General features: G+C 35.0%; 1 protein-coding gene across 7 annotated transcripts in view; it reads right to left on the reverse strand.

Annotated features, from left to right (window-relative positions):
- The window catches only part of TRRAP (transformation/transcription domain associated protein), a 101,936-nt gene that overhangs the window by 57,780 nt on the left and 19,945 nt on the right, over nucleotides 1-24,211 (reverse strand). For 5 of the 7 annotated variants that reach the window (XM_072877813.1, XM_072877812.1, XM_072877814.1 and 2 more), the window contains 21 exons: nucleotides 22,368-22,533; nucleotides 20,869-21,125; nucleotides 19,794-19,994; nucleotides 17,599-17,777; nucleotides 16,400-16,599; nucleotides 15,436-15,653; nucleotides 15,102-15,299; nucleotides 14,197-14,457; nucleotides 13,045-13,206; nucleotides 11,646-11,742; nucleotides 11,081-11,202; nucleotides 9,455-9,625; nucleotides 8,634-8,702; nucleotides 4,628-4,747; nucleotides 4,185-4,304; nucleotides 3,661-3,825; nucleotides 3,064-3,245; nucleotides 2,573-2,771; nucleotides 2,027-2,155; nucleotides 1,125-1,391; nucleotides 337-543 (listed from right to left, as the gene is read on the reverse strand). In XM_072877813.1, coding sequence (XP_072733914.1) covers nucleotides 337-543; nucleotides 1,125-1,391; nucleotides 2,027-2,155; nucleotides 2,573-2,771; nucleotides 3,064-3,245; nucleotides 3,661-3,825; nucleotides 4,185-4,304; nucleotides 4,628-4,747; nucleotides 8,634-8,702; nucleotides 9,455-9,625; nucleotides 11,081-11,202; nucleotides 11,646-11,742; nucleotides 13,045-13,206; nucleotides 14,197-14,457; nucleotides 15,102-15,299; nucleotides 15,436-15,653; nucleotides 16,400-16,599; nucleotides 17,599-17,777; nucleotides 19,794-19,994; nucleotides 20,869-21,125; nucleotides 22,368-22,533 — 3,690 coding nt within the window. The remainder of the gene's footprint in view (nucleotides 1-336; nucleotides 544-1,124; nucleotides 1,392-2,026; nucleotides 2,156-2,572; nucleotides 2,772-3,063; nucleotides 3,246-3,660; nucleotides 3,826-4,184; nucleotides 4,305-4,627; nucleotides 4,748-8,633; nucleotides 8,703-9,454; nucleotides 9,626-11,080; nucleotides 11,203-11,645; nucleotides 11,743-13,044; nucleotides 13,207-14,196; nucleotides 14,458-15,101; nucleotides 15,300-15,435; nucleotides 15,654-16,399; nucleotides 16,600-17,598; nucleotides 17,778-19,793; nucleotides 19,995-20,868; nucleotides 21,126-22,367; nucleotides 22,534-24,211) is intronic. The other 2 variants (XM_072877817.1, XM_072877815.1) reach the window with 1 other exon arrangement.

Consider the following 24,211-nt stretch of genomic DNA (forward strand, 5'->3'; position numbering starts at 1 on the left):
ATGGAAAAGAATATGGTTCTGCGCTTTTTTTAAACCACTCTTAAAGAATCTCCACAGCTCTGTTAAAGAGCACTGCTAATGCACGTCCAATGAATTAATCTTGCAGACTTTCACCTAACACTGAGTTCTCACTTCAATCATGATATTAAGCTTAATAAGTGGTTTGCTCTTTAATTTTAATAGCTGTTTTCAGTTTTAAATACATATCTTTGCCGACAGTTGATGCCTTTTGAAGCTAAACCATATACATCAGATTACATTATTTTCTAATTAAACTGCATTATACCTCCTTGATACCTGAGATACAGTGATTACCAGAATAACTGGCACAAGTACCTTGAAATGCTGTACTATCAAGTGCAAAATATGTACTAGTTGGGGAACTGTATGACCCTCTTCCACAATGATTTTTCGTGTCCAGTGAGTCAGCATCTGATGTCCATCCTCCATTCGAGCAGGCACAGCTGGAGTCAGAATAGCCATCGCTTGCCTGACAATAGCTCGGGCCTCCATCGCATGAGCTTTTAGAAGACTGTGAAAAACCTAAACAGCAAAGTTTCTGATCAATATTAATATACATATTTACAAAAATAAAGCATTTATAAAGAAAGAGAAACTATAACTAACATTTTCTAAACAACATAATTTTTTCCTAAAGGTCCATAATTGGGTAAATATATAATGGTACTTCATCATCAGAAGTATACAGCATATAGTCGTCTCCCTTACATTCCCTTTTTCTTCCTCCCTCTCCACTGACCAATTTGAAGTTTTCCTTTGGTCCCCACATTCTGTCTCAAGTGAAAGGTCTGTCTCTTAAATGAAGAGACATTACCAATTTTTTTAATTCAACCAAAAGGACTTTTCATTGTCCCATTTACCCTGTCTGTTTTCACTTATCCTTAAACTTCTTTCTATACTCTTCTATCCCCAAATAAATTTGTATTAATATTTGGATTGCTGCTTCTGTATTTGTTTGTTGCATATGAATTTAAGTGTTACTCATATACTAAGTATCCAAAACTACTGTGCACCCTCTACTCTGCATTTTAAAATAGAAGAAAGCACACTACAGAACTTTTCAACATCCCTTAAATGTACGAATACAAGCCTATAGTCAATACCTGCAGAACTATCTTCTTATGTATGGCAAATTTTGCAATGATGTGGGCCAAAAGCAAATGTCCACTGTATTTGCATGCTGGATCCACACATGCCTTGGACAAGAGGCAAGGCCAAGCAAATGTCATTAGGCGTCGTAGTTTGCTGTTCCGGTTTTTGTTATTGTCATGAATGTGATGTGGAGCATGCTCAACCAGAAGTGTGGCAAACTGCAAGAGATATATCCTGAGAGAATCCAGCATATCAGCCTGTTTTTCTGGATCAAGTACCTAGTCCCAGGGATGATTAAAGAGGAGAGGAGGAAGGTGAGAAAAAAAACAAAACAAAAACACCCCAGCTTTATTATCTATAAAAGCAAAGTTCTAGTTTTTTGCTTTTTGAGTGGTTTTTAAGAAAAATAACAACTATAACCAAATTTTTCATTCAGTTTAACACCCACAAAACAACCTCCTGAGGTAAGAACTTTTAAATAATGAGCACATCTAGGAAATTCCACAGTGCTAATCTATTAAAAAAAAAAATTTAAAACCCCCAACCCTCATCTTCAACAACATCTATTTTATAATTGCTAACTGGTTCAGTGAAACCAAAGTGAATTACAAAGATACCAATGTTCAGTCATGGTAAGCTTTGCTTATGAAAAAGTCTAGAAATGGGCCTTATATGGCTGTAATCCCAAAGACAGACATTCAAGTCAAAGAGATGTCAAACTGAAAATTGGAGTCCGATCCTACGGATGACTGATGGATCTCACAACAGTTCAAAGTTATGATGTGATTTGATATAACTGATCATATTATTTAGAAATAGCACAACTAATTCAAATCAGGATTGAAAAGCCAGATGAGAGGAACAACTTTGTGTTTTAATTTTCAAACGCTTTAATGTAAACAAGGATTGTTACCTTTGTTATAAAAACGCTAGTAATGCTTTCTGGATTATCTCCTTCTGGGTTTGGGGGTCCCAACAGCTGTTCACCTTCTCCCTTTTCAAAACTGTACAAGAAAGCAGGATTCAGGATATGTTGCAGCACCTACAGAATATAAACAAAAAAACAGTAATACTCAACTATTGGATTCTTCTAATGGCAGTCAACATTCAAGTAATTTCATATGCAAACCTGCATGTTAGACATACTCACTGCATTACAAAAGGAAGCTGCAAATAAAACCTTAAAAAACAGATACACACAGATTTTTTTCCTCCTCTTTCCCCCCTCCAAGGGCAAAGATTCTTAGAAAGCGTAAACTAAAGCAGTCAGCACTGAAAGCAAGATGAATTGCTCTGTCTGTTTATTATCGCTCTTCTTCAGGTATGATATTTTCACCTAAATGGCTCTGCCAATTATCAAACTCGTTGACATTTAAGTAAGCAAGTTTTGTTGCCCTAGTTCCCAAGAAGAAAATTAAACCTAAATACCACGCTTCTTTGATTTAATTGCTTTAGTTACCTTGGCTTTGAGCTCATCTCCAAAGTTTGGGTCATTGAAGTCTACAAACCGGAAGAATAAAGCCCGTTTTTGGGGAATACTGTAGTTTTTGGGGATCTCTTCTTCCATGTATTCCTTTAAGAAAGTCATATTGCAGAGAAATCGACCCGTAAAAGCCCGAAGCAACTGGAAGAGCAACTCTATATCACCATAATTCCTTCTGTAAAAACACATAAAATAAAAAGCTTCTGTGAAAAAATACTCAAACTACTATGCTGATGACTTGGTGAAGAAACTAATCTCAGTTTTAAATGAGCAGAGTGCCAAGAGCAGGCAGCACCAGAGGCATGGTTTTAGAGCTAATGGCAGTATTATGAAATATAGTAAACTTTCTCTTCAATAACTGCAAACCGTTTTTACTACCCCTGTATACCTTTACAGTATTTTCAAAATTTAAAAAAAAAAAAGGACAAAAAGTACGCAAGCTATAGGAAATAAATGTTTTTACATACTTGCAGTAATTCAGTAAGCAATATGCTAATAGCTTAGGTTCTTTCCAATTTGTCGCAGCCATATTCTCCTTACGATGTCTCTCCTGAAAAGCTTCACTCACCCATACACGTTTCAGCTGATTCACCAAGGAATGTTGATTTGCTAACCAACATTCATCATTCTTAACAATAATACTTATGATCTGTCAAAAGCAAAACAAGACAAATGCACAGTCAACATGCAACAGATCTGTCAGTAGAAATAATAATATAAAAGCACTTCTTTAAGGTCAATTAAGGGTTCTAAAATATTTTTTTAAAAAGAGTCAAATAAAAACTAGTTTAGATCAATTTTTAAAAGGAATTTATTTTTTTTTTAAAAGTTTCTGTTGCCATGTTTTCCTCTTGTATCTTACTTGATAAAAAAAAAAAAGTATAGTTCATTTGAGCCCTTTCCCTTCCTAGAGTGACTCTGACTACAAACACTTTACATTTTTACAAGTGTTCTTCTACAAGCTATAATACATACACAGACACTTGAAAGCCTGTATGTAACAGGTCTGTAGCTAAAGAGGTTTTAACTATCAAGTGCAGAGACAAACAAGAATAAATGAATACCTTGATAGCCTGAAACTGAAGATCGAGACGCATTGTGGTAGTGCTTGGAGAACCAGGTCTAACAGCTGCTTGGGTACCAACAGGTAACAGTAGAGTGATAAATCGGTTAGGATTAGCTGCCAGTACATCTCGTAGAGGTTTGGCATCTTTATGTTTTAAGAAACTCTGAAGAAGGGGAAGAAATAATTTTAATAACAACCTTTAAAAGCAAAAATACCAAAAGGCTATATCATCCTGTAGCTTTTATATTCCTCACTAAAGTTGCAGAGGTTGTATTTCACATACATAAAAATAACCTCTACCACTTCAGTAATAATCCTACACGATCTGGAAAGGTATGAAATCAACATCTCGGGACAAACAAATACAGAACAGAGAATAGGCACCCTACAGTCAGAGTGAGATCATGATTAAGGACTATAAGGTCATACAGCGAAAAAATGATGGAAAAAATGAAAAACTTTTCATTCATAAGATTTGTGTAGAAGGGGGCTTTTTCCTGCTTCCTTCCCCAACCAGCTTACCATAAACATTCTGCTCCACTGTGGATCATTTAAAGTGGCTTCCATCATGAACAGCTCCACAGTCTGGGATGGATGACGTGTCAAAAATTTTATCAGGGGTTCCCTGAATGGACTGCCAGCCTGAAAGAGTCATAAAGCTTAAATTCAAAATGCAGAGTACAGAGTATTTTCTACTAATTTACTAGCACTCAAAAATACATTTGACTTGGCATTTATGCAAATACAAAGTGTTCAGAACTTCTATGATGAGAATTTATTGACAATTTCAAAACTTCATTTTGAAGAGTCTAAGACAAATGTTAACACCTAAAAGGCTTGAAGAGCATATTTATTACATCAAATGTTCCTATACCATGTCTAAAATATTGTCATTAAACATTATATAATAATGTTTAAAAATACTATAAAGCAAAAATATCAGCAATGTTAACTTCCATTTTTACCTCGATTAACATTGCTCGTTCTGTTTTCATCACTACTTCCAGCAGAGGTTTAACCAAAGTCTGAGGGGCAGCTGGGATCAGATGGAATAAATTTATAATTGCTGAACAAATCTTCATTTCCTACACATAAAAAGAAACACAATTAAATTCATATTACCAGCTAAACATATAAAAACAGTACCACACATCCTGTCTTTTTTTTTCCTCTCTATATTAGCATAGCCAGCAACCAAATGCGAAGGGTTAACATATATACAGCATCTACTTACCATGATGTATGGAGAAAATTGCTCTTGTGGAAGTCTGCCCTTCCCCCCTTGTAATATCATGGTATAATTTTATTTTCTTTGTCAGCATAGTGGTGTTTTACAGGTCAGAGCTAAACACTGTGTAATGATAATGGTGATGGGGGAGTTATGGAGTGCTCACTGTACTACACCAAGTGGCTCATGGATCAAAAAGCCAGACCTTCCTTTCTAAACAATTTCTTATATACACCCCACAACCCTAGACTAGACACGAAGGAAAAAACAGACAGCTTTCTCACAGCACCATTCAGTATATCTTGCAAACAGCTGGTTACTTCAAAGAAAAGTCAGCTCTGTTCTCCCACTAGATATTAAATTCTTTTGAAGTCCAAATTAGTTTTGTGTTTTTCTTTCATTGTGTAATTTAAATGGGGACTGTATTTCAGTTAACTAGAGTGTGGATTTCCTTCAGTAAGAAAAGGGAAAGGAAAAAACAAAACAAAATGAAACATCCACCATTGCCATCCCTCTAAAACCAATTTCTAGTATGCAATATACAAAATAATATTATCAAGTGCATTGCATTTCCTCAACTGAATTTAAACACAAAGCATTAGGCCCCACTCCTTTAACACGATCTGCCTAGACAGAGCCCCTCAAGACTACTCTCATGGATTGAAATGCAGGACTGAGAACACGTATAAAGTCTTTTGAAAGCACTTATGCCTTCACAGAAACTAAAAATCCTGCTCTTCCTAGTACAAACATGCTTAACATCCTTAATAGCAATGTTATCAAAACAACTCTGCCACAGACAAACAGAAGACAATTCACAGCACTGCACTCAAAGGCACAATGCACTCTGCCCAAAACACAACAATAAAACTAACAAACCACAATTTAAAAGAACAAGAAAAAATAAAAACAAACAAAAAAACCCACAACAACAAAGAACTTCCTGGTGCCTCCACTGAGTTTCTCACCTCTACCCCTTCCGTGGCAGGCTGAACCAAAACAGAAGTCACAGCATGAAAAGAAAAAGCCCACAAAAATATCAAATAAATGAACAAATCAATATATGCTATTCTTCAGGATGCAGTCAGAAACTGACTTCAGTAGGGTTATTTTTTCATCTCAAACTGAAATGGAGACAATGAGTATCTCCCATGCTCTGAATTGCTATCCTAAGAATTAGGATGAAAAGCAACCTTTTTTCTACTTGTACATTGTTTAGACATAGCTTCTCAAATATTTGTCCTGAATAAAAACATATTGGAGGTGATTAAGTCAGGGGAAACAATATTTTAGCACCTTCAAAGACAAATTTGTCCAGCATCGATTATGAAACCACTTTCAAGACTTGAACTACCAAGCTATAAGGTCCTTCTAATAGGCTGTAATGCAGAATTTCCACCGTGGTGCCACTGTTCACAAGAGGGACAGTTGGAGGTAAACATCTATTCAAAACTTGTTTTTTCAATTACCGGACATGACTTAAAAAAGAGAGGCCTTTCCTTGGGGAGGCAGGGAAGAGAGGAAGAAGGGATTTAAATAAAAGATTTTGCTCATTGGGCCAATGAATTAGATCTTAATCGCTACTTAATATGTTATGTTTTAATTTGTTCATTTATCTAAACAGCCAAGTCACAGTTCAGGAACACAGTAGGACTGTCATAAAATTATTTAGGTGAACAAAGAGCTTGGTTATTCTGGCATCAATGTGGATCTTTACAATAGTTGTTAATTAATACATATTTAATTGAGGTGTCTGAAGTTTTTAGTTTGTCTAGAATTGCCATTTACATATGAAAACTCATGCCATAGACTTTCAGACTGTTTCATTAAGAAGCCTTGCTGACTACCCACTATCTGCACTGTGCTGGAGAAGTGCATGACAACACCAGCATCAGCATCAAATGGCACCTTTATGAAGTAATGCTGGAAAAAGATGAAAACTCTTTAGGTCAAAAAAGTTACTGTAACAGTGCTCTGTACCATTTCAGCTAGCAAACATAAGGCTTTCCTGACCAATTCCATTCTCCACTGCATGTTTACCATCTCCTAGATCTAACCACACACTCAGTCTGAATGCTGCAACCTACTCCAAAAAACACTCCCCAACATTGCTTTTAAGTGAGTATCTCAGATTTTGGAATCTCACTATGGTCAAGAAGAAATCAGAGTAAGTGAAAGGCCAGCTACAGTAACTCTGACCACCAGTTTCACCATCCTAGTTTTTCCACATTTAGAAGATACAATTACAGCAACAGCGCACTGTACATATGGACATGTGAACACAGACTGCCATGGCAAGTATAAAGACCACACCGTCTGTGCCCTCTTCCAGTTTCCTAGAGCTTTTATTTTTAAGGAAACTTTAGACCAACAACTGGAAGGGAGAAGAGTAATATTTCAATCAGCTTTGCAATCACAGAATTCTATTTGAAAATGTTTCCATTTCTCCTTCCTCAAGATGTGACAGTAGATTCCTTCTCTAGTGTCTGGTGCACACCTCTCCCTCAACATACGTAGGTTTTAAACCAACACTAAAAAAAAAATTACATGTTTAGGAGACTAAACACACAACTACATAGAAAACATCAACAGAAAACATTAAAAGCAGAAGAATTCACAATTAAATGTGATTTAGGCACAACTAAAAACTGTTCTAGAGGTGCCACATTGTGGTTTGAAAGACTATTGCTATAAAAAGATCTGCAAGATATCTGTAATCATCATCTTTGAGGAAAAATGAATTCCAAAAGAAGAATATGAAGGCCTTAGACCTACTCTGACCTGAATAAAATGTGTTTAATTGAAAAATGCACTGTTTTTAAATTTAAACGTAAGAAACAAATTCTAGTCCATTAGAGAACATCTAGGTCAAATACAAAGCAATGACTAAATTCGGAGTTAAACACTCTCTTTGCAATGACAGGAAAGAGTAATGAAAAGCCATTAAGCCATTTCCATGTTTTGAGGAAAATAAAAAGCCAATCTAATTTAATTCTAATTCGAAAAACAAAGAAATTAATAAAATTCCCCCCAATTTTTTCCTAGTTGCAATAATAAATCTCAACACTTAATATAAGTTATTAATAAAATCTTAATAGAATTATGAGACTTCTGGTAATCTACATGAAACAACACTGAAGCAGGAATTCCCTTCAGTGCCATATTGCCAAGAGCACACTGTTGTCATTACACTGTGCAATTTTATATTTATAAGAAAATTGATCAGCTTCCCATAGTTCAACATTGAGGCCATTAGTTTGGATAGGAGAGAGATTTTAATGTTATCTCAATAGGTAAATATTGAACTTGTTTTTCATAAATTATATTTAAAATTAACTGGGATTATACTATTATTCTGTACAATTTTCAAAAGACTATGTTAGGAACATCAAACATATTACTGAAAAAAAGAGGGATTATGCTGCTGAGCTCATCAGCCATTCCAATGAAGAACAGATTTCTAAGCAGAAAATCCTGAGGAAAAACAAATAAAAATCAATGAGCTGTTCCCACACCAACGTGTATAGAATAGGCTCTAAAGTAACCATTGTCAGCAGATAAGAAGCTCCTCTTACTAAGATTTGTAATAAATATTCAATATACATGTAAGTTCATTAGCTTGTAACAAAACATCAGTGTGTAATCAGTTATGGCAACATTTACAACTGAAGGAGTTCTGTAATTCCAAAACATTAATACTATTTATTTCTTGTCTTCCCACATAAAAGTATTCATTAACTTACATTTCCATCACTCCTTTGTCCACCTTTGTGTGTAATAACCACAACTTCCATCCATTTACGCAGGTGTTGCTGTAAAGAGAAGATAATTAGTATTATACTTCTAATTATACTGTTCCATTTTAGCAAGTGACAGCATACACTACAAGAAAAGAAGAAGCAGAGGCAGAAACGATTGAAGGAAACAAAGGGAAAAATGAGTAGTTATTTTCATTCCCTCAGACTGAAGAGTTTCCTGTTGCTAAATGTCCTCTCCATATTCAAGAAAGCAGGGGTTATAAGAGTACATACATTAAAAGGCAAAAAAATTTGAAGTCTGATAGGCTTACACTTGTTTAATGATTTGCTTGATATGTATGCATTTAAATATTTAAATATCCATGGCAAAAGGATAAAGATTTCACATACACAGTTTAAAAGCTGCAAATAAGAAGGGCAATACCTTCCATCATTTTATAAATCAAGAAAACACTAAAGCAGACTTAGCCCACTAGGAAGTAAAACATATTTTCAAGGGTTTCCTTAGTACATTATGTTGCTGGCACCTTGCTTAGAGATAAATTTGTCCAAGCAGACCTTCGCATAACTAGGTATGTCTTCACTAGAAGAGAACATCTCTTAACTTTCTGGTTTAGTAGCTCTTCAGAAATTAACTCAAAATATTTAAAGATTTTTTTTTCCTATTAATTGTAAAACAAAAATCTTTTACTTCCAATATATACATTGAGTCCCTACTGAATTATTCTTCAACTTTTCAACAATATGAATATTAAGTAAAAGAAAATCTCTTCTGCAAGAGCTAAAGAAAACTTGAATGGGCTTACCATCATCTGATCACAGAATTTATCATTAAAAGAGTTTGGAAAAAGTCTAGTGACGGACGTCAGACGATTCACAACATTCAGTGTCAGACTTCGATAGTCTCCCAACATCATAAGCAACGGTCTCATGTGTGTATGAATTTGATCAACTTCTATGGTAGCTCCTTCCAAGAACTGCAAGAGTGTACAGGATTAAAATACAGATGGAGAGGGAAGCGACTTCTGTGCTAGTATCCTTCTTAAAATAAATTCTGCCGACTTGATTTTTCTTCTTTTATTTTGTACTTTCAAAATGCTATAGCTTAAACAATATTTATTTCTGGAAATATATATATAGTGACAAGATGGACTTGGGAAGCACTTAAGTATTTCTCATGCATAGTAGGATATTCCATAAAATAATCAGGTAAGAGATCTTACTTACAGACGGATTGAAAAACTGCAACAGCTATAAATTAAATATACAGCTATGGACAAACTACTCAGACACTGCTTTATTAAGAACTGCCTGTGAATCTGGCTGAAGGCAATAGAGCAAATTTCTGTGTTACAATCTGCATGCATCCTGAGTAACATAAAAGAGAACCTGGCTGCAAGCAGCCAGAGAGAATATTTCCTGTCATAACCAAACATCCTGTGGGCATGGATTTATCACAGGAAAAAAGGATCAGAAAAGTCTTATACCAAATGCATCGGTCAGAACAACCCTTATTTGCTCCCTCTTACCTCTCAACCCAACTGTATTGTCAGCAAGCCATAAATAAGTACATTCCCTTTCATGACCAGAGTGACATTAAAAAAAAAAAAAAAAAAATCAATGTCTGACCTCTAATCAGTCAATGGCCTAAACAAGTGTAAACCACCAGTATTACTACAATTATGTTCCCTGTTACACGCCATCCAATCTACACATCATTACAAAGAAACTGTAAGTATATTTATTATAATTTTCTGTATTTAGAAGAATGGTATTAAAATCTTGCTGAATCAGAATTAGGCATATCTACTGGGCAACAAATCATGATGAGATAATATCCTTTTCCCTGTCCTTCCGGCTTTTTTACACCATAACCTAGCATCCACAGAACAGACAGTGTAGTGTAGCACCATGTAAGGATACTAATTCTGACCTTAAACAGTACAGCCATAGTCCTGTTCCTTAAGGTAACTGCCATACTGCGATGCAGAGTTTAACTCTGCTGTATTGCTTACTTTTCCAAAATCAACTATGGGGTCTGTACTGCTTCTTTTAGGAACAAAGAAGAAACAAGAGAAAAGCCTTTACAATAAAGCCAGGCATGCACATTTGCAAAACTTCTGGGAAGAACTGACACTGTTTACTTAGAAAAGAAGATACAAAGACCAGACAAACAGAAAGACTGGAAGATTTACCATGGTCCTTGTCCAAGAGCTTATAATGCTTAATTTCAACCAGAATACATTTTTATGGCTAAGTTCAAACCCCCCCAAAAAATGCATCTGACAGAAACTTAATTATATTGGTGTCACTGACAAAAAATTAACAGAGCAGCCATTATTTCCTGCAGAGAACTTTCCCAAGAAGCTTTGTAACAAGGAAGTAAAGCAGAGAGAACAAGGGCCTCAAAACCAACATTTTAATACACTAACCTTTCTCATGCATGCTTCTCCTGCCTCCTGCAGTTCATTATTTGTTGAATTAAGTGCCTTGAAAAGTGCAGCAATGATTTTCTCTCTCGACTGAGGCAAGTAATTGCAGGCAGCTAGAGCATCTGCAAATATCAAAGTAAATTTGTTCTCTTTGTTAACTAAATTTCAAAAGAGGGGAAAAAACCCTAATTCTACATTTCTTCTCTTCAAGTTTATGTCATCTTAGATTACAGACAGCTAAAGCATAGCACACTTTGCCAAAAGCAACAGGCATCATAAAATAGTAAAAGAATGGAAATTCCATTAACAATGTTTTAAAGTTTTCCTGATGCTATATAACGTAATTAGTCAATTATAAATGGGTTCATTTCAGAAACTAATTCCTAGTCATTAAGACAGCAGCGATACTTTTCCATTATTCTCCATTATTCTCCAAGCGTGACCTCTAGAGAGCAGTTATGAGTCTTCAGGTGCTCAAGTTTTCTGCTGATCTTGGGAAGAAAACTGCCTGCTGCTCACAAGGACACTTATCTACATCAAATTTTGTTTAGGAAGTTTTACTTACTTAAGGCTGCAATCCGAAGAGGTACAAGTGATGGAAGACTTTTGTAACAAGGTAGTTTCATTAAAGCAGTATCTTCAGCCTCACACAAATTCAGTAACTAGGGAAAAAATAAACAGTCATTTTAGCATTGCATTGTGAATCACATTTGAAATGGTATTATCAGTCAACTTTTGAGTCATTTCCTCAAAGAGCCAAGTTTATCCAAACACACTAATCAACCTCCAAATTTCACCAACAGGGAAAAATTCTACTCAAAATTAGGGTATAAGTTCCCATGAAAACCTGTGGTTAGCCAGAGGCAAGAGAGCCCATTAGCATTGGCACCAGAGATAAGTCAAGCAAAAATTAGCCATTTTGCATTTCGCTGGCCAATACCTAGCTGGTCTATTTGCAATCAGGCTGCTCATATGATAAAACAGTAAGTCTACAGAAGAGCTTGCCTCCTGAATGGCAGTAATAGTACTAAAAATATTGAAGAAAATTAAGAGAATGTAAGAGAACAGAAAGAAATGTAAGAGAACAGAAATGTAAGAAGTGTAAGAGAACAGAAGGAGATTAATAGGGAAAAAATGTGTTGAAAATGTCTTCAGTAATTCTAATGGTCATGGGTCACTGCCAGAGGGACAATTCTTTCCTACAGAGCTCTCTTTTGCAGATGAGTATTTTCAATATATATGTTTATGTTTTTTGTTAGAAAACACTGAACACTTTGAAACAAAGTTATGCAAGTTAACAATGTCCAGGTGGCACCCATATCCAAGAACACTATTAAGATTCAGACCTTCATAATACCAATATATCACTCTCACCTTTACAGACATTTTTTCATCTACAGCACTTTTTTTCCTTAAGGCAAAAACAATAGAGGATCTTCTGCACTGACAACTATACCCCATACCTGCCTTGCTAATTGCAATTACTGTTGGTATTAAAGACCTTCTGAACTTATGTTTGGACAAGAAAGCTAGGAAACCAAGGGACTAGACAGTTTCTCTAAGTTAAATCTACACACTAGTTTTATATCTGATTTTACTCGAACAGTTAGGGACTCAAAAACCTTAACTAACAATATCTATGCTTTGGTGGTACAACAATTTTTTTAATAGATATACTGTGCATAAAATAAGACCTAAATATGAAAGTTAGCGCTACTAGACTAGCAGTATAACACCAAAGTTCATTTAATATATTTCACACACATTAGAATATTCTGCTTAGCTCAGAGCTATTATGTTGTAGGTAAAGGCAGACCTCAGTTCACGTTTCAAAAGGTAAATTCTTACATTTCGGTGAAAGTTTAAAATGCACAGAGGAAATATGTATTTTTAACAATGAAAGTTCTAACACCATCACTACTTAAGTATCTACATTCAAATATGAGAACATAAAAAGAAAGTACCTCTGTGTAGAAAACCTTGTGTTCCACAACATTTAGATCCATTGTAAACAATCGAGGTTGCAGGGTTGTGCAAAATGTATTTCCCTCCATCAGGCCAATCTGGGCATTTGCAGGTTGATGCCTAAGTAAATGCTTTTTAGGAGGAACCATGTCTTGGAGAACCTATACAACGTAATTTAGATCCCTGAATTAGAGCCTATTCAAATGGCCCCACAGGCCTAGCCACTAAGATGACATCATTAGTCATGGCTGCATGTTTCTATCCATTTGCTAGTGTGGGTCCAGATGTACCTCTTTAGAAATCACTAAGCAAGAAGAAAAGTATTTCTCTGAACTAATTTAATTCACAATCAGTTAGCAAAACAACTCAGTATCTGTAATTGTTACATATTCTCTGTGAACAGATCTATGATACTTAGTAACTTCACATAACATTATAAACAACAAAGAAATTTCAAATTTCAAATGTTCAAGTCAAGAAACAAGAGTATTTTAAGCTCTTAAAATATCAGAAAAACAAAAACATTCATGTAAGTTTTTTCCATTACACCAAATTCTCACTTTCCTCCAAACACCTTTAGCAAAATAAGATATCAATTAGGGGGCTTTTCTGTATGTTCCCAAACTACAATAATGACATCTATAATTTCATATGTTGTGGTGGCCCTTAGGGCTTATGTACATTTACTTGTCTTTCAAGAGAATGAATGATATTAGCTTTAAGGAGTATCTAGCAAAAAGCTATTTCAACCAGCTTTGATCTTTATAGTCTCTTTCTGGATAGGGAAAGGCATAGCGATAGGTCTCATATTTAGAGAGCAACCCAAAATTGAGGTTCAAAATGCAGTATCTACCTGGCCTAGCCTATGTCTGATTGGTGGTAGGATGAGCAGTCCCTAATTTCAGGAAGTAAATCAACCTGAAGACAGTATAAATACTGGCTAAGTAGTCAGGCACAGCTTGTATGGATCTCTATAGTACTCCAGCCACAGTGTACTTTAGAACAATGAAACCTAGCAAATGACAAACATACGCTATCGAAGCACTATGAACTTAATTCACTAATGTGGGAAAACTTACTCAGAAAAGCATTTTGCCAATCCAAACTCATAAACAACTTTAAACTCACTTTCAGTAAGTATTTCTGCTTACCTCTTTATGCGGCTCCATAATCACCGTGACACTTTTTCCAGTGACCTGTGCAAGTACCTGCAATGAATGCATGGCTTGTTTTCTCACAGTAGAGTTTGGAGAGGTTACTTCTCGAACGAGATCATGTGTTACATGATGGAAAGACTTTTCCTGTGCTGCTAGGATTTCTTCTGTTTTTTCTTCATCTTTTAAAGGAGTTGCACATCTAATCAAAAGCTGTTCTAATGTGGTCTTTGCCATAGCAACTGCTCCATTGGAAACCTAAGGTATCATAGATTATTTTTATCAAATAAGTACAGAACAAAGATCACAAATCTACACACTACTCATCAACAAACAGCATTTGATTTTGATGAATCCTCTGCAAGTGGCTAAAAACATACAAAGCTTAAACAGAACATGTCTTCAACTAGACTTCCCACCAATCGTTCCAAAACTGTGAGTTGCAATGCAACACAATTTTATAAACTAACTCAATCACTGGAAGCCTTAGCAATGTTGTCACCATATGATTCACAATTGAGAAAAGCTCAAGCAGCCAGTTCTCTAGGTATCCATAACTACATACAGCTTTTTGATAAGATAAACAGCTTTCAAATGAAACAGTGTTTTTCATGCAAGTGACAGTTCTTTCACCAATCTGAATGCAACCTGTACACCTCTACTCTGAAAGAAGCAAGTGCAATTCCAACAACTTTGGTAAAGTTTTGTGGAAAAAACAGACCTCATTCCTAACTCCAGGTCTTGGTTTAAGTTAAAATGACTAAAATTCACTCGTAACTATCACAGATATGATACATTCTGAAGTTAAGTAAAATCAAGATTAGCAAGAGTTCAATCTGTGTGAATTAAGAACAAAAGTTTGTTTCCCCCATAATATTTGATATAATTAATTCATTAAATACCTCTCCAGTTAGATCCATCATAACAAAGAGAAGTGCCTTCAGGAAAGTCTGCTGGTTCTGGAGGACCCAAATTAGTGGCAGTCGTTCCATAAGAAATTTAATTGACACAACACCTCCTAGTTTAGCATACCAAGCTTGTTCATAACAGCAAGCACATAAACGTTCCACAATATACGAAAACAAGGGAAGCTGACAAGCCTGGAAACAAAGAAATGTATCAGGTTTTTTTTTCAGCTCACTGGTAGCCTCCAAAATTTTAGAAGCAAAGTTGCATTGGTTGAAACTAGATCATTTAAATACACTTTAAAAAAAAAAATATATATATATATATTACCCTTTCCTTTGAACCCAAGATAATGCTTGCAACATCAAATATCACTGCTAGAGCCACCTCTCCTATTTTGCAGAGTTCCTTTTCCTCATATGCCATGCAGATTGCTATGGCATCAATAAGCACCAAGGGATCCATGCCTTTTGAGCCATTTTCTTCACTATGAAACATGGCTGTGCTAGGCTGGCTTCCAACCTGATAGCACTGCAGCAAAAAAGGACCTGTAATTTGTATTGGGGAAGAAAAGGGGGGGGGGGGGGGCGGAGAGAAAACAATGGATATTTCAATATGAATAGTCTCTCAATTAGATTTTACTACTCCTCTGACTAGCTGATGGCAAAACCAGTAAGCACGGTGTCTATTTGCATATAAATGGATTGGAAGGCATTCTTCACTCTTCTACTTGAATATTTTCTTATACGCACTACAGTATGCACTGCAAGAAGATTTAATTAAAATGAAGAATCATAAAAATTCAAGTTACATTAACGTGACAATGAAGAGTGATATGCTTATAGTATGTCTTTTCCTAAATTACTTGTCATACAGTCCAACTCCAAACAAAAAGTTTACTTCATAGATACAAGACACTGCAGTGCTCTAATGTTTACTTAGTTCTGATGGTCCTTCAAAACCACAAGTGGAAACAACCCAATTAAAGACCATCTGCAAAAATAACTGTGTATATCATTACACAAATGTTCTAGAACTATGAACTGTCCCAAGCTGTAATTATTTCATTGGCTGTAGCATTTTAAAGGTGATTGCTTGTTTTTTAAAACTTTCTTAATAATTTTCCACTGCTCAAAATAATTAAAACACAATTCAACCATCAAACAAAAAACATATCTATCTAGAAGCAACTGCAATATCATGACTTTCTTAAAACAAATTACTAGTAGAAAAAGTATAAACTTCTCCACCCCTCTCATGACAGTCTACACAATCTCTATTCCACTTTACTTACCACATTGCTGAGCAACTGCCACCATTGTGTAATGGCGGATTAAGCTGGCTACAAAAGGCAGAGCACTAGGCCTCAGATCTTTGATGACTGCTGACATGAATGCCCCTGTCAATGCCTGTTCAAAAGTTTTACGAGCTGGAGTATCCTGAGCTTTGTAGCGATGTGAAATAATCACACTGGGTATGGACTTCTCAGTAAAGCTGAAAGACAAAATTAAGTTCATTATAATCCTAAACTGCAGTACTGGAAGCTCAATCATAAGCATTGTCAAGTACTTGATTAAAAGTTTGCTCTCGATATCTAACTCCTTCTCCACCTCCCGTTGTCCCCTCATTTTGATAGAGCTAGACCAGTTCACTCAGTCCATATTAATTTTGTCAACCACTGGTCTCAAACATGATGGATAGCTCAATTTCATCAGGAACATTTAAAGCCAGTGGTTCAGAAGAAGCCACGTACATTACAAATAATAGGTATACAAGCATCGCACTGCAATTCAATTACAGAATGTCACTTTCAATATTTTGACATTTTTCCCTTTTTTAAAATGACATTTGATTTTAATCTTGAAAGATTGAAACATTATTTATCAAATCACTGCCCAAAAAAACCTGTTCATTGCAAACCTGTATTTATGTCAAGTCTAACAAGTCCAAATTATAAAAGCTACCATACTCTTTAGCTACATTTACAACACTGCAAGAGTTGAAGTCAGCACACACTTTGTGGGAAAGATGTCAGTTACATGTGTGACTATGTTACAAGGTTACATGTGTGACTACTCTGTAGTTTGGTCACTAAATGAAACTGAATTTTGTATCTCTTTCACTTTTGTAAAAAGTTAGACGCACATACAAAACATCACAAACTAAGTTAATCTCTAAAACGCAATTAAGCACCAGAATTTTCCAACTATTTAAATATATTAAACTAACATTAATTTAAAAAATGTCTGATCATATGTAACAGATTATACATTGGACTAAGAGTAGGGGAAGAAAATTAAAGTATGAAACATTAACACATGTCATTGGCATTAAACAATACGCTGACAAAATTCCTCTTACTGGAAATTCCTGCATTGATTTAAAAGGAAGCAGGGTAAACCAGCAGGTAAAAATCCCATGAAGAATACACTTCCTAGACTAACCATTTTCTCTAAATTAGGTTGTTCTAAAGACACTATAAATTTTACATACACATTTAGGTTTAAAGAATTGTCATACTTGGGATGTGCAAGAAGTTGGTATAATGCATGTTTATTATCATCCAGGCTCATCATAGCTACTAAAAAACACTTGATTACTTCCCACGCTTGCCTCCGATAATACGGTTCTGTGTTAGCACTCTTCAAACAGTCCAGAGCAGTCTCAATTGCCTATAATGAAAAAAAGATGGATAGTAACCAAACACTTCTTGTTCTTAATGTTTACAATAAGGTGATTAATCAAGGGAACAGTATCTTTAATACATATTAAAAGTAACTTTAAAAGTAGGTACAATTTGGACTGCCTAAGTTAAGAAATGCAGAGAACGCCTGAGAGCATGGACTTGAAACTATTATGGTATTTGCTGTGCTTTTATAAATGCAAAGTTTCATGGCAGATACATTTATTTCCACAGTCAGAAAGCATTTGAAGTCATGAGTGAGGTACACCTTCGCAGTCTCTCTCCCCCCTCAAGAAAATTTTCCTCACCTTCCCTCCAGCAATAATTGCTGTTCCGAATCCCTATATACTGTAGGTACACAATGCATTCATACGCATATATAAATGGTATCAAAAAATGTTCTATCTTACAAATTACTTCATCATATTTTCCATGCAAATCAAGAGCTACATCACACATGATGAAATGTCCCTGTAAGCAAGTTCCAAACACCATTTACTTAATGGAAATAGTATTTTTCTTTCCTTTGCAAGAAGATTTATTTAATACATTTGAGAATAATTCAAATAATCTCTTAAGATATGAAAGCTATCAAAAGGGAGGGTACATATTTTTGGAAAATTTCTATTTTGCATATAGATAAACACAGCTAGATACTTTCTATCCTTCCCCCAAAAAATAAAATAAGAAATTAAAAACAAATGAGACAGGCATTAAGTAAAAAAAAACAAACACATAAAAATTGTTTTGGAGTGCATGAAATAAGGAATACCTGATCAACTGTAAATAAAATCTAACCATCCACGCTTAAACAGAATTTTGCAGAAAAAGGCTCTGCTACAAAGAAGTGGGCATTTTCCTTCTTTGAAAGGAAAACCATCTTCCCACTTACTGACTTAACTAGCTGTCATCACTGTTTGATTAACTATCAGCATCTCAATGAAAAGAAAAACGAGTTTTACACAGCCCACAGAAGACTACCAAAGCACTAAAAGAAAACATGGATTTCTCATTTTCAATTTATTCCACTTTTTTCCTTTTAATTTGACATTTCCTCTTTATAGATACAAAGTATTCAGCAGATAACATTGTTTCTTGGTCAACACCAAGAATCTGAAGATCGTTCCATATTATTAACCAATATGTTAGATGCATAAATACTTTGGAAAACTTGGTTTGAATTAAACCTATCAGGATAGGAAAATGTCAGCCATTACAGTATTTACAGATATTCAACTCATCAGTTTCAGTACAGAGGGGAAATCAGTAAGGCTATCTCCATTTTAAGAATAACTTTTCCAAGCTACTTTTAAGCCTGTTGGCTGTATGGAGCCAAAGAGAGCCAGCTGCCTGTAAAGAAAACTGTTTACTACATTCAGATCATACCTACTTATGAAATTGTAATTGAAAAGTAAGTATTAAAACTCTACAGGCCAAATTAACTAAGAATCCAGCTTCACTCACAGATCCCAAGACACAGATGCATGTTAGATTGCTGTAATTAGTGAGAACTAAACATTTGTGATACACTGAGATTGTCGGATAAAAGCCAGTACAAGTACAAAGTGGTTTTGCAGCTATAAGAAGTACTATACCCAGAGACAAACAAAAACCAAGTCATTGGAGTCATTAGAATAGTCATCACTGAAGAATTTCTACATTAAGTTTTCAGTACACTTCAAAAAGAAAATATGGAGGTTTTAGAGTAGATTCCCGCTCCTAATCGGAGCAGTACACCAAAAGTTAGGAAGGGGGAAAAATGCACAAAAAGCATTTACTTCTGCCAGTTTAGCTCCCTATCCTATCACTTGGTAAAAGCAGAACAGCATGTTTAAATCTATTATTTTGGGGGTGACATATAAAACAGTTTAAAGGGAAAATAAAGAAAGAACAGGTTGGCAAGCTTCTGCTAATTTTACATGTCAAAATGAAGCAAGACGTTAGTGTACGTCTACCTGCCTTATACGGAGACTCTTAAAACAGAGATTCTATAAAAAGCCTTTACCTTTTCCATTGGGAGCTGAATGGATGCTTTACAGTCTGAAAATTCAATTGTAATACTGGGTCCTTGGATTTCTGTGACTACGTATTGTAGTTTCTGTGATTCCTTTAACATCTTTCTGTTACTTCCACCAAATTTACCAAGTACACGATAAGCCACATGAGAAATGCTGTCTGCAGGATTGCGCAGTGTACGCCACAAAGCCTGTAAGTATTTTAAATGTTACATGGTCAGACCAGTCTCACTTCAAAATTTTTCAAGTTGTAATGTAAAAAAACATCAAGGAAAACACTTATTCTTGTATCTGGGTAATTGATGCTGCATACCTTCCAGAAAATACTTATCTAGATTGAATAAAAGCAGTCTCAGCTCACAACAGTTCAATTGCTTTGTAACAAGGTTGTCCTAAATGCAGTTTTAGATTAGATTACTGTGATCAGCTACGAAATCTTTGCCACACTGAAATGTAATTTTGTGTTTATGACTAATATTACATAAACAACATTATGAATTTAAAAAAAAAAAGAGCAGGCCAGTTAAGACTGAAGTGAATTAACCTCAAAGAGCTAGTTTTGAAATATAAAAAGCAAATAAAGTAAATATTATATTTAAAGGATAAAGTACATGCAAGCACTGTATTAGGAGAAATAGCCACATTTAAAACATTGTTCCAAATTTCAGTCACATCAGCTTCACTGTATATCTAAGACTTCATATGGCTGCCAATCGTGATATACTGAAGGTAATAAGTTTTTGTTTGTTTGTTTAAATTAACAAATTTTAATCATTTTCTGTACTAACTCATCTTAAACATAATAATATTCTTGCTATTGAGTCCCAAGTCTTAACTTTAACCCCTTAACAGGGGGTATAGAAGAAATTATTAACTCACTTTTAAATTTTTCAGAGTTTTCAGTTTAACAGCATAACACCAACTGGCCTTTTACATACAAATCAGACTAGTATGGTTCTCATGACAGATTTTCCAAGTTTTTATAACCAGAGGTTCACACAAGTTTCTAGTAATATTTAGCAAATCAATGACCTCTTGTGGTCTAACAGGAAACAACATGTTTACCTGCATTAGCTCAGCTCGAACTGGCTGAATGTGATCATACAGAAAGTCTGGCTGCAAGTTATCCACGCACAATTCAAGAGTTCTTAAGCCTTGGCTAACCAGGGTCTGAGATCCATTGAGAGCCGACACCAAGGGATCCATCAACATTGGCAGATAAGGCAATAATGAGCTCAAACGAACTGGCACAGTGAGGCAGAGCTCTACAAACAAGTCTTTCATGTGTTGTTTATGAAGGCCACTTTGCAACATATTAAGTCCTGAAAATCATTGATAAGTTATACACTCAAAGGAAAAAGACAGTCCACAGTTTATTGTTAAAAATTGCTATTTCCTAAATTCAGAATAACCTGACATTTTTAAATTCTGTAAAGCTTGTAGCTCTGTAAATAACATATTTACAAAATACAATACCATTCACAATTATAGCTTACATCTAAGAATTTTATGCAGTGATATTTTTGTAGGTACATGCATATACAAAAAAAGAATATCTATGCATATTCTAAAATTTAATGTTAGACTCAATAAAGTAGCATTTCAATACAGCGGATGAAAACCAGAAAGATAATTTGACTCAAACCTCAGCCTTGTATCAATAAAAAAAATCCACACAGAACAAATTGTTTTTAAAAGATCTGGACTCCTGAAAAGAAACATTAAATGAGTTCAAGTTCATTCACTGTCCCATACAGACTAAACACATTCCCCAACTTATTTTTTCTCCCCATCAAGATTTCATTACATTCCATAAACCTAGCTAGCACTTCTATACTGACATGTATTTTACATAATGATTTATAGATAACATACATATTTGCTAACTACAGTAAAAATTGCCCCTACAGCTGTAGATGGGAACCACAGGATTTCACGTTCCTGGAATTGTTCCGATTAGCTTGTCCTTAGGTTTAAGTAGTTCTCCACATTTCCTTGCTCATCCTCAGTATCTCTGGAACACAGTCCTTGCAAGCACAAATGCTCAGTTAATCAAACTGATTGATATTTCCATTTCTTTTTGCAAACTGACACTATTTGCATTTATATTTGTCATGCACTTGCAGGTGCACACACATGCCCTCAACTGCAGAACAATCAGAGCTTCTCTGCTTCTTTTCCCAGAAAACCAGTGATGGCCTGGCAACATTGCTTCTCCTACTACTCTTATCCCTCAATGCTTTATGCTAACAAAGTTATCCATAGCAAAAAAAAAAAAAAAAAAACCACAAACAAACAAAAAAACCCCAACAGCCCCACAACGGAAAGCAGAAAAACAAGCAGCAGAAATTGTGAAGCAGCCAAAACTATGGAGCCTGAAGCAGCTGATAGTAAATGAAAATAAGCCACATTCAAGATATTTAATCAACTGCTAAGCTCAAAATCAGAAGCTACTTATCAGGGTTAGGGCTTTAGTTTTATTTTTTTAATTACGTAACATAACTTTATTACTACTATTTACATAAGATCAGAAACTGGGGTGGGGAAAGAAGGTATTGTTCTACCTTGCAGTAAGTTTGGTAACAGCGGCAAGAATTCTTGATATAACAGATCATGACTGCCTCCTCCAATAGATCTGAACAGTGCTCTGAGCAGCAGGAAATAGTTATAGGGCTCTTTGGCAGTCTGTGCAAGTTCCATAGAGCTGTTCACAATCTTGTGCAAATGTGGCTATAAAAAAAATAAAGCTTGAAGATTAATAAAATATCAATTTTATCATTGTACTGTACAAGAGTTTAGCATGAGACAAGTTTTTCAGATCAAAAACCTTCAGCTATTCCAAGTACTCTGATACCACACTAATTTTATACTGGTGTTGAAAAATCGTTACAAAGTAAATCTGTATTTGAATAGTATCAAGAACCCAGAGCATTCTTTAATTAATTAAACCCCGCTTTCATATCAGCCAAATAATCAAGTCTGCTTGCTACTCCAAGCAGTAACTGAATTAAAACAAAAAAACCTTCTGCAAATCTGACGCAATGAAAAGTATTTGCTAAACAGAACCTAAGGTAGCAGAAATCAGAAATATCAGAATGACAAAAGACGACATTTCACATTATTAATTTACTCCTGATCTAACTTCATCACCAATTCTTAATTTTCATGAATGCTAAAATTTCACTTTGAAAGCAAACTTTTATAAGTAAAATGGTTACAAAACAGGTGGCCTTTCTAGAGCAGAGGACGTTAACAGTTTGCAGGAATCATTAAAAATAGTTGATAAATACAAGGATTGCCACACATCAGGGACAAACAGTGACATAATTCTGGATTTTATTAACATCTAAAAGCTTTCTACATTGCTATGCAAATGCTGCAAATAGCCTTCATCATTCAATTAAATTGTCTACCCAAGGCCCACATCATCAATCCTGCTGAAACAAAAAAACGTAACAGAAGCGTGAAACTGTGAAGGTAGTAAGTCACACTCTTCAAATTGGATCTCCAGCTTATAAAATCCAAATGACCTTGATTCTGATGACAAACTAGAAGAATTTAAGCATTATTATATGAATATTGCTTCATATTACTTATGAATATTGCTTCATATTACTTTTATCTTTCAAAGAATCTGAAAAATTAGTAGTCCCTACTCTGTTCTACCCAGAAAATTGAACTAATCGTGCTGTAACAAATCGTTAAGCACAGAAACCATTATCACATAGTTACTTGTATCAGAAATTTTGTTTATTCTAAAGGTAGAAGGAAGTGAAATGAAGAGAAATGATGAGAGAAGGAGCAGCGTTCAATTAATATCTTAATGTTTTTTCTGGATATAGGCAGCTGTTACTTTTATGAAAAAGCACACTCTTGCTTCAAGCTCAGTATTTCTAAACTCACTGAATAATGAGATTAACTCATCAACATAAACAAACCCCTGGAATACACAGACAACATGTCAATAGAAAAAATAGCATTCCTTAATTCCTAATTCCTTAAGACTTTTCAAGAGTGCAGAAATATCTAACTGAAAAGGTACATGTCATCAAATACATGTACCTGAATGAACATGAATGACATGAATGAACATGAATGACATGAATGAACATGAATGACATGAATGAACAAGATTCACCAACACACAAAAAAGGCATTCCAGTGTAAGCAAAAGTTAATATGGAAACAAAGGGGAAAAAATATGCAAGAAGATATGCATCTCCTGACCATGAAGCTACACGGGTTTATGGCAATCCTAATCAGGCCACAAGCACACACTAGTCATACTCAGAATTAGTACATCACTTTATAGTTTCAAATATGAAGCAAATATTCACAGAAAGCATCTCTTATAAATAAAGCAATGTACTTGGCATTTGGAAAAAATGGTGATGTGTCACTAATAGTG

This window comes from Ciconia boyciana, chromosome 13 (assembly GCF_034638445.1).
Source record: "Ciconia boyciana chromosome 13, ASM3463844v1, whole genome shotgun sequence".
Classification (NCBI taxonomy): domain Eukaryota; kingdom Metazoa; phylum Chordata; class Aves; order Ciconiiformes; family Ciconiidae; genus Ciconia; species Ciconia boyciana.